The sequence below is a fragment of the Caenorhabditis remanei genome, chromosome V (genome assembly GCF_010183535.1).
Source record: "Caenorhabditis remanei strain PX506 chromosome V, whole genome shotgun sequence".
NCBI lineage: Eukaryota > Metazoa > Nematoda > Chromadorea > Rhabditida > Rhabditidae > Caenorhabditis > Caenorhabditis remanei.
In genome coordinates, this window is record NC_071332.1 from 2,524,434 (window position 1) to 2,542,121 (window position 17,688).

Here is a 17,688-nt window from a genome sequence, read left to right on the forward strand (position 1 = left end):
AAGACGACTGGATGTTAGTAACTGAAGGTGTGACGGAGAGACTGTAGTACAGTAGACTGAGGAGGCCTCCTACGAAAAGGCTCATGGAGAGAAGAGATCTGGGAAGGTCATTGGAACCTATTGTCACAATTTGAGTAGTCAAATAAGATAAAGGAATGTGTGGGAACTACAAAGATGAGTCTGTTTGTTGTTTTTGTAGTTTCAAAATGATGAGAAAGTCAAAATTGATAACAAAAGAAACTGATTGGATGAATTGCGATGATCCATCGGCTCAACTGTGTTATGCCCCGTGAGTCACTATAGATCATTTTGTGCTCCTTACGTAACCCTTCTCTAGAACATTCCATGTATTGACGTAGCTCCTGTGTGCCACTGATAAGAACTACTATTTAACCCTTGCTCTCGACCATTCGTGGTCGGTTCCCTTATCATGTTTTAAGAGATGATGATGTTTTTATGAATAAATATCACACATTCGAACCGCTACACCGAAGGCCGCAGAAGCCTTCCATTACAACTGAAATTTCGCATCAACCTCATTAACATGGTACAGTACCCTCACAGACATAGTGCACCACAGAGTTGTGCGGAAGTGATTTTTTTTTAAAACGGAACTAGATGTGAAAAAAACGCGGAAGTCGGAAGTATATTTTTTTGCAAAAAACTTTTTAAGCTTCAAGAACAATTTCGTAAAATTTTCGAAAATCAGTTGGAAATTAGTTTTTGGATGAAGAAATGCCAATTTTCTGTCTTTTTAGACCATTCTTCCTGAATTTCACAGTGTTGGAATGACGGAAGTCGGAAGTAAAACTCATTATCCGGAAGTCGAAAGTCGAAATTCCACCAAAATTCCGGTGCACCAACTTAAAAAAAGAGAATTTTCACTTCTGATAAATGTTTACACATTTCAAGCATTTCTTTCATTAATTACAATAAAATATTGTATTTCAGGCGCCAGCATTTCTCACCATCGCAACCCCCAGACTTGTCACGGGCCGGGTCGAAATCATTTCACCGATCGACCAGTTTTGAAACACATTTTGAAATTTTTTTTGAAAAAAACGTGTTTTGAGAAATTGAGGAACGCATTCCAGATAATCACTTAACCGTAACTACCGTATCACTTATCGTTTTATCAGTAATCACCATATTATTTCATCCATAAACCACCCATAGTCTGATCCCTTAGCATTTTCATTAATGTATAATCACTATTATCACTCTTATCAGTAATCTTATCAGTAGATCACTTTCTGATATGTTGGGATGATTAAGTATTCTCACAGATTCTGTTAGCCGCAAATCAATGGACCATCATTTCATGTTCTTCCTACGCCCATTGGCGTACCCATTGATGACCCATAGTTGACATGGTGCCGTTTTACCTGTGAACGAGGGACCTAGATGGCAGGGAGATTTTGGGAACTGTTTTTAAGCGAGGAAGTGGTGATTCCTGTGTAAATAAAATCAGAGCAAAATTTTGAGAAAAATTTCAGAATCATCTTTCCAGATCATTCTTAAATTATCCCGAAAGTTTCACCCAAAAAAGCACTTGCATGGTCTTGAGGTTCCCTTGTTATGTTAAAATAAAATGTTTTTATTAGGGAATTGAAAAAAAAAAACTTTTGCAGCTTCACAGCTACAGTACCGTGCAATATTATAAACAATTTCGGTGTTTTCATATGAAAATGTTAAAATGTTAAGATTGTATTATGGCATCATTGATTGTTCCACATAGTAAATTTTATATAAATCTTACAGATCAAAAGTCGTTCTCTATTTTTCTAGTTGACATCTTTCTCGTACGGTCACTCCCAAGTGAGTTATAGACATTTTAGGTGAGCAGATCAAAAACGACTTGACCGATATGTACCTCCCTAGAGAATGTCCGTTTAGAAAAGTTGTCAATTTAGAAAATAAAGTGATATTTTTGATCTGTTCAATTAATATAAAATTAACTTTGCAGGATAATCAGTGATACCATGGCACACTCTCAAAGATTGACATTTTCAGCTGAAATGACCTGAATGATGCTGTACATGCAATTTTTCAAGTGAACAAATATGAAACAATCATAATCAACATCATCTGATCGTTATCCAATTCAAAATAAATAGTTCCAGTGGCTCCGTCAATTCTCTTGATATCGGCTCCACCTTCCAATTGGATTATTTCATTGTCACTGCTGCAAATTACGGTTTTTAGTGGAATGAGAAGTTTGAAAAACTCACGTTTTACCCTGTCTTATCAGTTTAGGATCAATAACTTGATGAGGAAGATCAAAAATTGTTTCAAATGATTCGAAATCATTGATCGGAATCTTGATACGTTTGAGGTTTCGGTGAGAACTAGACGCCATCCAGCTCAGCAAAAACGCATTCAATTCAATATTTGTGAAATTTGATTTTCGAATATCAATATCTAATCCGTCCAATTGCAGTAACTGATTGAAGGTCAGACAATTTCCGAAATGAATAACAATACCTTTCAGAGGAGTATTCCTTTTGATTTGAAAGCGATCACTAAGTTTTGTATATATTTCCAAATGCTCTGTTACATTTATATTATTCAAAAAGTATTCGATGTCTTCATAATCCTCCGTTTCTCCCCTGATAAAACAACCATCGATTTCATCCGTTTCCAATTTCATAAAATCGACAACTGCTTTATTCTGTTCTGGAAATGAATCCGGAAGAAATATTACGCCAGAACATCTGCATGAAAAGAGCTCCTTCACTGTTTTGAACAATTTCATCCAGTCCAGTATCAGATTCTCCGAATGAACCCAAAGAATGTCGTATTTTAATCTATCTTGAAATATCGCATAATCCATTTTGTTATGTATTGACTGATCTGATGTCAGTATATAATCAAAACAGGTGTCGGATCCAAATAATGAGACTTTCGGCTCTTTGCTGGTTTTCACTACAAGTCGATACTTCATGTTTTTATCATTTTTTAAAAAACACTTCATAATAACTTTCGATTTTGATGAAGCCATTGAGATATTGATTCTGCACAAAGAAAAATGACAATTTTGAAAAATATTGATACAACTTACAATTCAAAAGGGGTCATCATACTGAATACTTCTTTTAATGGAAGGCGTGGGAGGTGGAGAAGAGGGAACGGTTTCGGGATGTTGTCCATTTTGTAACCAATCAATAACCAAGACGACTGGATGCTAGTAACTGAAGGCAAGACAGGGAGAATGTAGTGCAGAAGACTGAGGAGGCCTCCTACGAAGAGGCTCATGGAGAGAAGAGATCTGGGAAGGTCATTAACACCAATTGACCTAATCTAAGAAGTCAAATAAGATGAAGGAATGTGTGGAAGGTACAAAGATGAGTCTGCTAGCTTACTAGGGAATGACTCACACAAAGTTTGGAGATACACAACATGATATATATCACCGGAAAGCTGACGTTTCCCTGATTCCGGATATATATTCAGTTCTTGCAGTGGCCCTCCCAGTTTTGAGAAATTCGGCTCCAAACGTTGGGTAAAATTTAGTGCTCAAAGCCAAGTTGCCAGCCCGCGTGTTGCCGCAACACGTAAATCCATTTGGTAGATATTTGGTGGATAGATGGTCGAATGGTCTCACAGGCAAACCGCTCCGGATGAAATTTGGTCCAAACGCGGATGAACACTCGGTGTCAAAACGATACCAAAAAAGACACCAAATGTGGTCCAAATTTGGACCAATTTTCATCATCGGCGGTCGTCAGCGGAAAATTTGGGCAGGGGTTCCCCGGATCAGAATTTTCTGGTTCTTTCTAATTGTGAATAGTTATCAAGCAACAAACAATTGTATAAATGTACATCAATATTTATTTTATTCACTCTTAAGAAAAAATAACATAGAAAAATGTAGAAAATTTGAGGAAAATTCGAAGATTCGACAGTTTTGATTTTGTTGTTGCTTCTTGAGTTGCTTCCGGGGCACGATACAGATGTTGACGATCATCTGAAAAAGGAGTTTATAGTTTTGTATTATTCTTGGTGATACTCATAAAGTAACATTTTTCAGTACAATTGCCAAGATTATTGAAAAGAATTTAAAAGACAAAAGATGGTTACGTTTACTTCGTAGAGCAAAGAATTAGGAATTTTGAAACGTCTCTTTTGCTCAAAATAGAAGTATGAACACAAAAAACACAAAGACTTGGAATTTTGATTGAAATTTCCGAAAACTTTCAAAAAATTCGGAATGTTCCATTTAACTTTTCTGTGTTTCTTTTTCCATTATAACCAAAAATGTTGATTCAAAATTTCGGAGTTTTCGTGTTACGCAAGAGAACTTACATTTATTGAAATGCTGCGTTAACAAACCGGAATCCAATCATCGAATACTCTTCTGAAAAGAAAATAGTTCAATTTTTTCCAATTTTCGAAACAAAACTAACCTCTTTGCTCTTTGAAAAAAGAAGTTCCGCTATATAGTCCAATTGGAAACCCTCTATTGAATGTAGATGACTGAAATAAATTTATTTTCGATGAAAAAACGAAAAATCTTACACGAAAAACGAGAAAATAGAAATAAATGAAATAAAAATTGAAAATGAATGAGTGCCAACTCATCCACATTTGATCCTCATTTCATCCTCGGCGCTTCTGAGATCCCCCCAAAAATGAGGACGCCCGCATCTCACCCGCGTTTCATCCTCAAAACGGCTTTTAACCGCGTTGGATGTAATTAGGGCCACGTTTGGTCCTAATTTCGTCCTTCGCCCGAGTTTGACCCGCGTTTCATCATCAGCGGTTTGCCTGTGCTAGGGTTTTACATGTGGGGTAGAAAGTGGATACTCTGTGGTTCGAGTCTTTGAATTTTTCATTCTTTTTATTTTTTGTAATCCTCGTTTTTGGATGTTGATCACAATGTTTCAGAAATGGGGCTTTGAAGCTTTTCAAGTCCATATTGACTTCCTACGACTTTTTAAGAAACGCTTTTATTCAAGAAAGTTTGCTTTTCTGTGATCGTCAGCTTTCCGGTGATATATATCATTTTGTGTATCTCCATACTTTGTGTGAGTCATCCCCTAGTTAGTTGTTCTGAACAAGAAGAAACCAATTAGGCTAATTGCCATGGTGCATCAGCTCAACTAAAATTTTGCATCAACATTATTAGCATGGTATAGTACCCTCCCAGACATAGTGCACCACAGAGTTGTGCGGAAGTGATTTTTCTAAAACGGAACTAGGAAGTGAAAGTCGGAGAAAAATTTGGAAAGTCGGAGAAAAATTTCATAAAATTTACGAAAATCAGTTGGAAATTAGTTTTTGGCAGAAGTAAAGCCTATTTTCTGTATTTTTAGACCATTCTTCCTGAATTTCACAGTTTTGGAATGACGGAAGTCGGAAGTAAAACTCGTTATCCGGAAGTCGGAAGTCGGAATTCCACCAAAATTCCGGTGCATCAACTTAAAAAAAAGAACTTTCACTTCTGAACTAAATGTTTACACATTTCAAGCATTTCTTTCATTGATTACAATAAAATATTGTATTTCAGGCGCCAGCATTTCTAATCATCGTAGTCCCAGACTTGTCACGGGCCGGGTCGAAATCATTTCACCGATCGACCAGTTTTGAAACACATTTTGAAATTTTTTTTTGAAAAAACGTCTTTTGAGAAATTGAGGAACGTAGTCCAGATAATCACTTTACCGTAACTACCGTATCACTTATCGTTTTATCAGTCACCTTATCAGTAATCACCATAACACCTTATCAGTAATCACCATATTATTTCATCCAATAACCCCCATAGTCTGATCCCTGAGCATTTCCATTTATGTATAATCACTCTTATCACTCTTATCTGTAATCTTATCAGTTGATCACTTTCTGATATGTTGGGATGATCAAGTATTCTCACAGATTCTGTTAACCGCAAATCAATGGACCAGTTTTTACATCATTTCATGTTCAAAAAAAATAAAAAAAATAACTTTCGCTTCTCCCGTTTTGAAACATATTTTGAACAAATTTTGAATTTTATTTTTGAAAAAAACGTCCAGTTTTTGACCAACATTCAAAATTTCATTAAAAGGGAATAAGCTAAATAATACACTTTTACCTTGAATTTTCGGGAAATTTTGAACAAATTTGTTAAGAAATCAGTAATCATTTTGGAATTCGGGCTTAGCCGGGCCGGCCCGATTTTTGACAAATCTGCGTAGCCCAAGCTTTCATATTCGAACAGTAGCTAACTTTCGGCACTAGACTTGTGTTTTTTAAAAAGAATATGTTACTTACTGTTTTCTCAAAACTTTTAGGTTTCTGAGTCGACATCTGGAAAGTTACAAGAGTTGAAATATTTTCCCTCGAAAAAATGGAGGTTAATTTTTGAATTGTTGGTTTCCTACAGCAGCATGGTCAGAATAGCCCGTAAAGTTGTGAAAGTGCTATTCTAGTTCTAATTGAATTACTAAAATCAGAAAATTTTCAGTTTTTTGTTTACCATTTTGAAAATCGTAAAAGAAAACTTTAATGAGTAGTTTCTTTATTTTCACTCATTTTTTTCTCTCAAAACAAACAAGATTTTAAAAGTTGCATTCTCATTAAAGTAAATAAGAAACAAGCATGTACAACATCATCTGGTCATCAACCATTTCAAAAGAAACTGTGCCGGTTGCTCCGTCGTTCCTCTTGATGTCGGTTCCTCCTCGTAGCTCAATTATTCCATATTTGGCACTGAAAAATATTAATTAAAACCTCATTTCAAATTATTTAATTAACTTACGTTTTGCCATGTCTGATTACATCGGCACCCATCACTTCATGGGGCAGGTTTAAAATCGTATCAAGTGTGTCTAATTCAGTGACTTGAATTTTAAGATATTCAAGATTCTGATGGGATCTCGATGTCATCCAGCTAATGAGGAACATGTTCAATTCTAAATTTGTTATTTTAGATTTTTGAATTTCTATTCGATTGGCGTTGAAATTAATGAATTGATCATAATTAATCCAATTCCCATTCAAAATTAACAGATTATTAGGACTGTTTTCAGTTTTCAGTTGGAACTGATTGCTGAGCTTTGAGAGGATGATCAAGGTTTCTGTGACATCGATATTCTTGAGAAAGTATGAAACGTCTTCATCTGCTTCCGTTTTTCCATAAATCACGCAATCATCGACTGATGTCATGTGAGACCTCAAAAAATCTACAATTGATTTCTTCAGCTCTGGAAACGTGTCTTGGCCAAATGAAACCACGAATCGCTTGAAAGTATAATACTCCATCACTGTCCGTAGCAATTCCATCCAGTCCATTATCAAGTTTTCAGAGTATATCCACACCCTGTCGCATTTTATACGACTTGTCAAATCAACGTGTTCCTTTTTTTCACTTCTTGATTTCTCCGATGTCAGTCTATATTCAAAAAAAGTGTTCGATCCTCTAATTGAAATTTTCGGTTCTTCAAATGTATCCACTTCTAATTCATACTTTTTATTTCCTTTCGTTCTCAAAACACACTTGGTAATAATTTTCGATTTCGATGAAGCCATTGAGAAATTAATCCTATAAAAATAACAATGAGATTATTGAAAACATAGACTAAAACTTACAAATCAAAAGGTCTCATTATACTGAGAACTTCTTCTAATGCAAGGTATGGTAGGTGGAGTAGAGGGAACGGTTTTGGAATGTTGTCCATTTTAAAATCAATCAATAGCCAAGACGACTGGATGCTAGTAACTGAAGGTATGGCGGAGAGACTGTAGTACAGTAGACTGAGGAGGCCTCCTACGAAAATGCTCCTGGTGAGAAGAGATCTGGGAAGGTCATTGGAACCTATTGTCACATTCTGAGAAGTCAAATAAGACAAATGGAATAAATTGTATTTTTGATCGATTTTCACACAGAATGAATTTGCCCAAAATTGAACTATTTTACTTTTTGAAATGCCAGCAATGGTATGGTTTTTCTTTGATTTCTACGTCAATCACATCTTTCTGAACATATTACAAAACAATTAACCAATTTCGATCATTTTTCTCCAAATAACAAGGGTTTTTATCGCCAAAAACGCCAATTTTTCAGTATTTTTATCTGTAACCGCTCTCTACAGTAATCCAATGGAAAACAGTTTTTTCACTGCGTCTCTCAGTCTTTCAGGCAACGTTCTCAATGTCTATTTGTAAAAACCCCAGTGTGCTAATGGGTGTATTGATGTCTCCTAGTCTGACAGAAAGAATTTAGTAGAGAAGACTGAGGAGGCCTACTTCGAAAAGGCTCCTGGTGAGAAGAGATCTGGGAAGGTCAATGACACCTATTGACACAATCTGAGAAGTCAAATAAGATAAAGAAATGTGTGGGAAGTATAATTTGTAGTTTTTGTAGTTTCAAAATGATGAGAAAGTAGGAATTGATAATTAGTTAGTTTTTATGATTAGAAGGATCTCTACTAAAATTTTGCCTCAATCTTATTAACATGGTACAGTATCCCTCACAGACATAGCGCACCGACTAAAAAAACTTTCACTTCTGATCAATGTATACACTTTTATACTTCGAGACTTGCGAGTAGGTCATTCTCCATGATTTGTCTTATTTGTCCCAACCCAATAGGCGTGTCAATGACCTTCCCAGATCTCTTCTACCCAGGAGCCTTCTCAGCCCTCTATCCTCCGATCTCCCTTCTATTCCTTCATTTACCTGCAGTAACCTACGATTATTGATTGGTTTTTATATGAGCAAGCCGTTTCCCCTTCTGAAGCTCCCACGTCTTGCTCTAGATGAAATACTTATCACGATGAGGCCATTTGAATTGTAAGTTGCATCAATATAAATTTTATTGAAATCTCATTCATTTTTAGAATTCAATTCTCAATGACATCTTCCAAAGCGAGAGTTATTTTGAAATATTTGCTGAGAGCGAGAGTAAACTTTAAGTATAGACTTATAGTGAACATTTCGAATAAACCGAATATCACAGTGATGGGATCAGACACGTATTTCGTTTGTATATTGACTTCAGATAAGTCGGAAAGTGAGAAAACAGAATATTTCGAGGATGCACATGGCTTAAAAGCTGACAGGATTTGGGTATATTCTGGTAATGTGATAATGGACTGGATGAAACTGTTCAAGATAGTCACGGAACTGTTCAATTTTCAACGTCATGCCGTTTCTTTTCGTCTGGACACATTTCCAGATCAAAATAAGACCATTATTGATTTGATAAGATCTCAACTCTCATTCTCTCATTTTTTTGGGTTCGATGGAAAAATTGTAACCGATCAAGATGTGGAATACGCTTTGAAGAATATCAATGTCACTGAGTTTTTAAATTTTAAATGCGAACTGAGTAATAACTTCCAACTAAAAATATCAAAAACTCTTGAGAAGATTACTGTTACCAATGGGAATTGGTTGAATTACAATCACTTAATACAATTAAAAGCTTATGAAGTGGAGATAAGAGGATCTAAAATCACAAATGTGGAATTGAATGCATTTCTGATTAGTTGGATGCAGTCGGAATGTCATCAAGACCTTGTACATCTCAAAATTCCGGTCAGTGACCCAGATAGACTTGAGGCAATTTTTGATCTGCCCCATGAAAGAATCGACAAAGATGTAATCAGACATGGTAAAACGTAAGTGTTTCCCAACTTTATTCCCATCACTAAATGCAATTTTTCAGTGTGAAAAATGAAATATTCCGTTTGCGAGGTGGATTTGATATCAAGAGAAATGATGGAGTAACTGGAACAATTTATTTCAAAATGGACGGTGACCAGTTGATGTTCAACATGATTGTCTTCGCATTATTTGTCTAAAAATCAATGATACCAATACTTTTCCTGTTTCCTTCTTATCTCTCTCGTTCTCAAATTCATATGATGCATCATCCCTAATAAAACAATACATCTACATGCTTGAAATGGTGCATCGGCTCAGTGAAAAAAGTACCTATTTATAAAACTGGTGATAACATTCCTGACACAAATCAAAATTGCACAAATTATTTTTACATGGTACATCGAGACAATGCGAGCAGGCCAATCTCCATGATTTGTCTCATTTGTCCCAACCAGTGTGAATTTCCGGAACGTTTCGGTAAAATTTACCGGTAAATTTACCGGTAAATTTACCGGAAAATTACCGGTAAATTTACCGGTAAAATTTTCCGGTAAATTTCCGGTAAATTACCGGTAAATTTCAACTAGATTTACCGGTAAATTACCGGTAAATTCGGTAAATACCGGAAATTTACCGGTAAATTTTCGGTAAATTTTTACCGGTAAATTACCGGTAAATTACCGGAAAGCGCATTTACCGGAAAGTAATTATCGGTAAGCACACACTGGTCCCAACCCAATAGGTGACAGTGACCTTCCCAAATTTCTTCTACCCAGGAGCATTCTCAACATTCCGCTCTCCTATCTCCCCTCTATTCCTACATTTACCTGCAGTAACCTACTATTATTGATTGACTTCAAAAATGAACATGTCGTTTCCCATCCTGAAGCTCCCACGTCTTGCTCTAGACGAAATTCTTATCACGATGAGGCCATTTGAATTGTAAGTTGCATCTATATAAATTTCTATAAAATCTCTTTCATTTTTAGAATTCAATTCTCAATGACATCTTCCAAAGCGAGAGTTATTTTGAAATATTTTCTGAGAACGAGAGTACATTCGAAGTATACACTTCTAGTGAACACTTTCAATGAACCGAAAATCACATTGTTTGGATCGGACACGTATTTCGATTGTCAATTGTCTTCAGATAAGTTGAGAACTGGGAAAACTGAATATTTCGAGGGTCAAAATGGTTTAAAATACAATAGGATTTGGGCATATTCTGAGAATGTGATAATGGACTGGATGAGACTGTTCAAGACAGTCATGGAACTGTTTAATTTTCAACGTCATGCCGTTATTCTTTGCCTAGACACATTTCCAGATCAAAATAAGACGATTATTGACTTGATGAGATCTCAACTGCCATCTGTGAATTATTGTGGGTTTCATGGTAAAATTGTAACCGATCAAGATGTGGAATACGCTTTGAAGAATATCAATGTCACTAAGTATTTAGATTTCAAATGCGAACTGAGTAATAACTTCCAACTAAAAATATCAAATACTCTTGAGAAGATTACTGTTATCGATGGGAATTGGTTGAATTACAATCAATTGATTCAATTAAAAGCTTATGAACTAGAAATAAAAGGATCTAAAATCACGAATGTGGAACTGAATGCATTTCTGATTAGCTGGATGTTGTCGGAATGCCATCAAAACCTTGTTCGTCTCGAAATTCAAGTCAATGACCCAGAAACACGTGATGTAATTCTCGATCTTCCTCACGAAATTATGGATAACGATGTGATCAGGAAGGGGAAAACGTAAATGCTTTCCAACTTAATTATTATTCCTAAACACAATTTTTCAGTGTAAAAAATAAAATATTCCGTTTGCGAGGTGGATTTGATATCAAGAGAAATGATGGAGCAACTGGAACAATTTATTTCAAAATGGACGGTGACCATTTGATGTTCAACATGATTGTCTTCGCATTTTTTATCTGAAAATTCATGTATCAAACTAGAAATCCTATTTATACCAAGTCTTGCGCATAATATATTGACTATTCTTCCCTTCTTTTTTCCTTTTTTCTTTTTTCCTGCTTCCTTCTTCTCACTCGTTCTCAAAATTTTATGATTTATCATCCCTAATAATATAATAAATCTACTTGCTTGAAATGGTGCATTGACTCAGTGAAAAAATGACAAATCTATAAAACTGTTAAAAACATTCCTCAAATATATCAAAATCGCACAAATTAATTGGTGTATTGGGTCATTATGACAATATCTCAAAATTGAGGATAGCGTTCGTAGTAAGAACTTTCACTTCTGATCCATGTTTACATTTTTATTTTTCGAGGTTTAAAGATAAAATTGTTTTAGTTAGACATCCCACTTCAGGCAACAGGAACACGGAACAGAGATATTGCACAGAATTGTAAAATAATGTTTATTTTGATCATACTTGTCAAATCACGGGCCGGGCCGGAAGATTTTTTTAGCGGGCCCGGCCCGGCCCGTGACAAGTATGATTTTGATAGTTCACATCAGAAGACAAATATAAAATTTTGGTATCAATTAGAATACATTCTCAAACGATACACTCAAAAACAATCATTTTTAACATCAGTTGGTCACCGTCCATTCTGAAATAAATTGTTCCAGTTGCTCCATCATTTCTCTTGATATCAAATCCACCTCGCATCCGGATAATTTCATTTCTAATACTGAAAATTTGTCTTTAGGAATGAGAATTAATTTGGGAAGACCTTACGTTCTACCCTGTCTGATCACATCGTTATCTATTCTTTCATGAGGGAGATCAAAAATTGCATTTACTGTTTCTGGGTCATTGACCGAAATTCCGATATGCACAAGGTCTTGGTGACATTCCGATTGCATCCAGCTAATCAGAAACGCATTCAATTCCACATTCGTGATTTTAGATCCTTTTATCTCCAATTCATAAGCTTTTAATTGAATTAATTGACTGTAATTCAACCAATTCCCATCGGAAACACTAATCCTTACTATATTATTCGGTAATTTCAGTTGGAATTGATCACTGAGTTTGCATTGAAATTTTAAATACTTAGGGACTTTGATGTTCTTCAAAACGTATTCCACATCTTGATCAGCTACGATTTTTCCATAAAAATGACAGGCATTCACTGATGGCAGTTGAGATCCTATGAAATCAATAATTGACTTATTTTGATCAGGGAATGTCTCCGGAAAAAAATAAATGTTATGTCGTTCAAAATTGAACAGTTTCATGACTATCTTGAACAGTCTCATCCAGTCCATTATCACATTCTCAGAATACATCCAAATTCTGTCGTATATTAAACCATCTGGACCTTTCAAACAATCCTTTTTCTCACTTCTTAACCTATCCGAAGTGAATCTACAATTGAAAAACGTGTAGTCCGGTCCTATCATTGAGATTTTCGGTTCAGCGTCTATGCCCACTTCTAATTTATACTTCAAGTTTACTCTCGCTCTAAGCAAATATTTCAGAATACTTCTCGATTTGGAAGATGTCATTGAGAATTGAATTCTAAAATATATATATATGTATATATATGTATATAAATGCAACTTACAATTCAAATGGCCTCATCATGATAAGAATTTCGTCTATCGCAAGACGTGGGAGCTTCAGGATGGGAAACGACATGTTCATTTTTGAAGTCAATCAATAATTGTAGGTAACTGCAGGTAAATGAAGGAATAGAAGGGAGATAGGACCACAGAGGGCTGAGAAAAGCAAATGTTTGAGAAGGATCTTGGTGAGAAGAGATCTGGGAAGGTCATTGGTGCCTCTTGTCACAATGGTGTTGGGACAAATAAGACAAATAATTGAGAATGTAGAAAAATGCCTGTGAATCACAAAAAAAAAAGTTTTCCGTAGCAAAATAAAAAAAAACAGTACGAACTCAGTAGGTATCACCTAAGTCTCGCTCTCTTGGTTTTGACAGCTCAGAGCAGATTTATTAAAGAGTAGTTAACTCAAAAATTAAAGAACATGATTTGATTTCAATTTTGCAGTTGTGAACAATTTCATGATTCTCAGTCTTATTGAGATATTTAGGTCCAAAATTTGATACTTTGAGAGAGAAAGAAGCAGAGGAAGTGCAAAACCTGTAATTCTCGATATCTCCAGTCATTTATACCATATCCTCAAAAACTAGAAGTGCAACGAAAAGTCTATTACACTTTCCTCCAAATCTGACATGCCTATACACTCAAAACCTACACAAAGAGACGCAGAGAAGTCAGACACTCTATCTTCTCTGCGTCTCCTTCTCGCCGCCACAATCGCTTTTCTTTCAAGACGCATAACTCAAAACATAGAATCGCTATCAAAAAGTTGTCAACTACAAAAATGAAGATCTAGGTTTGGTCTACATTTCTGCAGTTGACAACTTTTTGATGGCTATTCACGCTTTTGAGATATAGCGCTTCAAACTTGACGGGTAAGAGTGCGTGCGAAAAGAGGAGGGCGTCTGGCTTCTCTGCGTCTCCCTCCTCTCGCTCTCTCACTAGCCTAACTTTGACGGGGCATATCTCAAAAGCGTGAGTAGCTAACAAAAAGTTGTAAACTATAAAAATGGAGGTCTAGATATGAAAAATATGATTCAGAAGTAAAAAATGAATTTTAGTCAATTTTTGAGGCAGTTTTGACATGTCAAAGATGCCCAATTTTTTCATGAAAAAACGCGTTTTTAGAGCGATTTTTAGAGCGCAAATGGGAATTTTCAGTGTAAATTGCTAAATTTCACTAAAAAATACTAACAAAAAAACCGATTCTCACAGAAGAGAGTCAAAAGTTCGGAAAATTTTTCAAATTCAAAAAAATCCTTTTGTGCCCAAGAACCGAATAAACCCATTTTGTAGTCCTCGTGGACAAATTGCCTTTCCCACCTGATCCCTATCATCTGATACGAGTTTTTAACGTAAAATTCCAAACAACAAAAAAGCTCAAGATTTTATCTACACAACCAATATAAATTTGAACTAAAAAGAAAAATCCGTGATCGTCTACCATAGTTTCAAAATTCCGCAATTTTTCAGTTTTAAAAATGAAATAATCCGTATTCGAGGTGGAATTGATATCAAAAGAAACGATGGAGCAACTGGAACAATTAATTTCAAAATGAACGGCGACCAGCTGATGTTAAACATGATTGTCTTTTGTTTGTATGAGTGAACATCAATTTCATATTTGTCTTCTAATGCAAACTATCAAAATAAACATTTTCAATAATTTGTATATCATCTTTAAAGGAGTCGAATGTATAAAAAACGCGTAGCAATTCAAGAAAGTTATAAATTTAAAGGACGAAATAGTAGATCAAATCTAGATCTACATTTTTGTATTTTACCCTTTGTTGATAGCCCTTCACGTTCTTGAGATATAACATGTTTAGAAGGGCTTGTCACACCAAGTGACAAGAGAGACTCAGAGAAGCTAGAGCATCTGACTTATCTGCGTCTCTCCGTTCGTGACAGTATCTCTTACTTTTCAAGTTATTCCAATCTCAGAAGAGAGCGCACAGAGAAGTTAGACAATTTCGCTTCTCTGTGCTCTCGTACTCTCTCGGTTTCTGTCGCCAAATATGAAAGTTTGCGAAAGATATTGTGCTCAGAGGATCACAGAGGAGAAACCTTAGTCAACTTCTTCAGTATTTAGAAAACAAGGAGGAGTATTCGTTAAAGAATCAGTTTATTAAACGCAAAGTTTAAAAAATGACAGTTAAAAATGTGGGAATCCAATAGATGTATAATGAGAGGGAATTAACAGACCCATTCTAGATGATCTTAAGAGAGAAGAGTAAAAAAAAAGAGAAAGAGAGCGAGAGAGAAGAGAAATCAGAAAAATAATCAATATATTTTTGATACACTGAGACAAGACAGACAGTTTTCAAACAGATAATCAGAAGACAATCATGTTAAACATCAGTTGGTCCCCGAACATGCTGAAATAAATTGTTCCAGTGGTTCCATCTATTCTCTTGATATCATATCCACCTCGAATACGGAACACTTTATATCTTGCACTGAAAACTCGTCTATACGAATGAGAATTAAGTTTGGGAAGCACTTACGTTCTACCCTCTCTAATCACATCGTTGTCTATAACTTCATGAGGAAGATCGAAAATAACACCAACTGTTTCTGGGTCATTGACCGAAATTCCGATATGTACAAGGTCTTGATGACATTCCGACTGCATCCATCTAATTAGAAAAGCATTCAATTCCACATTCGTGATTTCAGATTTGGATATCTCCACTTCATAAGCTTTTAATTGAATCAAGTGATTGTAATTAAACCAATTCCCATCAGAAATACAAATCATTCCAAGATTTTTCGTTAATTTCAGATGGAAATTATCAATGAGTTTGCATGTGAATTCCAAATACTTAGGGACTTTGATATTCTTCAAAACGTATTCCACATCTTGATTGGCTACAATGTTTCCATAAAAATGACAGGCATTCACTGATGTCAGTTGAGATCCAATAAAATCAATAATTGACTTATTTTGATCAGGGAATGTCTCCGGACAAAAATACACATTATGTCGTTCAAAGTTGAACAGTTCCATGACTATCTGGAACAGTCTCATCCAGTCCATTAACACATTCTCTGAATACATCCAAATCCTGTCGGATTTTCCACCAATATTTTCGATATATTCTGTTTTCTCACTTCTCAATTTATCGGAAGTTATTCGACAATCGAAAAACGTGTAATCCGGTCCTATCATTGTGATTTTCGGTTCGTTGTCTGTGCTCACTTCTAATTTATACTTCAAGTTTACTCTCGCTCTCAGCAAATATTTCAGAATGATTCTCGATTTCGAAGAAGTCATTGAGAATTGAATTCTAAAATATATATCTATATGTATATATATGTATATAAATGCAACTTACAGTTCAAACGGCCTCATCATGATAAGAATTTCATCTAGAGCAAGACGTGGGAGTTTCAGGATGGGAAACGACTTGTTCATTTTGAAGTCAATCAATATTCGTTGGTTACTGCAGGTAAATGAAGGAATAGAAGGGAGATAGGAGGACAGAGGGCTGAGAAAAGTAAATGTTTGAGAAGGCTCCTGGTGAGAAGAGGTCTGGGAAAATGCACTGTCACCTATTGTCACAATGGTGTTGTGACAAATAAAACAGCAAATATTTTGGAAGACTTTTCTTCTAAAACTAAAATAGCTTTACACTTAAAAACTCCACAAAAAACGCAGAGAAATCCGACACTCTAGCTTCTCTGCGTCTCCCCCCCCCCACTCTCTCCCTCTCTCCGCCAGAATTGCTTATCTTTTAAGGCGCATATCTCAAGAGCTGGCATTGCTATCAAAAAGTTGTCAACTACAAAAATGAAGATCTAGGTTTGGTCTACATTTCTTCAGTTGACAACTTTTTGATGGCTATTCACGCTTTTGAGATATAGCGCTTCAAACTTGACGGGTAAGAGTGCGTGCGAAAAGAGGAGGGCGTCTGGCTTCTCTGCGTCTCCCTCCTCTTGCTCTCTCACTAGCCTAACTTTGACGGGGAATATCTCAATAGCGTGATTAGCTATCAAATAGTCGCAAACTATAAAAATGGAGGTCTAGATATGACAAATATGATGCAGAAATAAAAAATTAATTTTAGTCAATTTTTGAGGTAGTTTTGACATGTCAAAGATGCCCAATTTTTTCATGAAAAAACGCGTTTTCAAAGCGATTTTTAAAGCGAAAATGGGAATTTTCAGTGTAAATTGCTAAATTTCACTGGAAATACTAACAAAAAAGCCGATTTTCACAGAAGAGAGTCAAAAGTTCGGAAAATTTTTCATATTCCAAAAAAATCATTTTGTTGCCTTTCCCACCTGATCTCTATCACCTGATACCAGTTTTTCCAAAAAAGCTCAAGATTTTATCTACACAACCAATATAAATTTGAACTAATAAGAAAAATCCTCAGTTTTTCAGTTACCCCACAGTACACATTTCGTGTCTCTAGAAAAAAGCACCCACCAAGAGACAAAGACCTTCTCCTCCTTCTCCCAGAACCAATCAGATATTCACACCCAACAAAAAATAAGGAGGAAGAGCACCAAAAAACCGTATGAATGCATAGA

General features: G+C 35.6%; 5 protein-coding genes across 5 annotated transcripts; 2 read left to right on the plus strand and 3 right to left on the minus strand.

Annotated features, from left to right (window-relative positions):
• Positions 1-2,049: 2,049 nt before the first annotated feature.
• GCK72_016908 (uncharacterized protein) lies at positions 2,050-3,150 on the minus strand (the record flags this gene model as incomplete). Its single annotated transcript, XM_003104363.2, has 3 exons — positions 2,050-2,185; positions 2,232-3,014; positions 3,062-3,150. 3 exons carry the CDS (start codon positions 3,148-3,150, stop codon positions 2,050-2,052), a joined length of 1,008 nt encoding a protein of 335 aa, XP_003104411.2.
• A 5,546-nt stretch (positions 3,151-8,696) lies between these two features.
• GCK72_016909 (uncharacterized protein) lies at positions 8,697-9,789 on the plus strand (the record flags this gene model as incomplete). Its single annotated transcript, XM_053731767.1, has 3 exons — positions 8,697-8,776; positions 8,824-9,606; positions 9,654-9,789. 3 exons carry the CDS (start codon positions 8,697-8,699, stop codon positions 9,787-9,789), a joined length of 999 nt encoding a protein of 332 aa, XP_053580680.1.
• Positions 9,790-10,454: 665 nt separating this feature from the next.
• GCK72_016910 (uncharacterized protein) lies at positions 10,455-11,547 on the plus strand (the record flags this gene model as incomplete). Its single annotated transcript, XM_003104322.2, has 3 exons — positions 10,455-10,534; positions 10,582-11,364; positions 11,412-11,547. 3 exons carry the CDS (start codon positions 10,455-10,457, stop codon positions 11,545-11,547), a joined length of 999 nt encoding a protein of 332 aa, XP_003104370.2.
• Positions 11,548-12,136: 589 nt separating this feature from the next.
• Positions 12,137-13,231, minus strand: GCK72_016911 (uncharacterized protein; the record flags this gene model as incomplete). The annotated part of the gene is made up of 3 exons (XM_053731768.1): positions 12,137-12,272; positions 12,320-13,105; positions 13,152-13,231. The coding sequence occupies 3 exons, from the start codon at positions 13,229-13,231 to the stop codon at positions 12,137-12,139; spliced, it is 1,002 nt and encodes a 333-aa protein (XP_053580681.1).
• Positions 13,232-15,484: 2,253 nt separating this feature from the next.
• On the minus strand, positions 15,485-16,567 carry GCK72_016912 (uncharacterized protein; the record flags this gene model as incomplete). The annotated part of the gene is made up of 3 exons (XM_003104311.2): positions 15,485-15,608; positions 15,657-16,439; positions 16,488-16,567. The coding sequence occupies 3 exons, from the start codon at positions 16,565-16,567 to the stop codon at positions 15,485-15,487; spliced, it is 987 nt and encodes a 328-aa protein (XP_003104359.2).
• Positions 16,568-17,688: the final 1,121 nt, after the last annotated feature.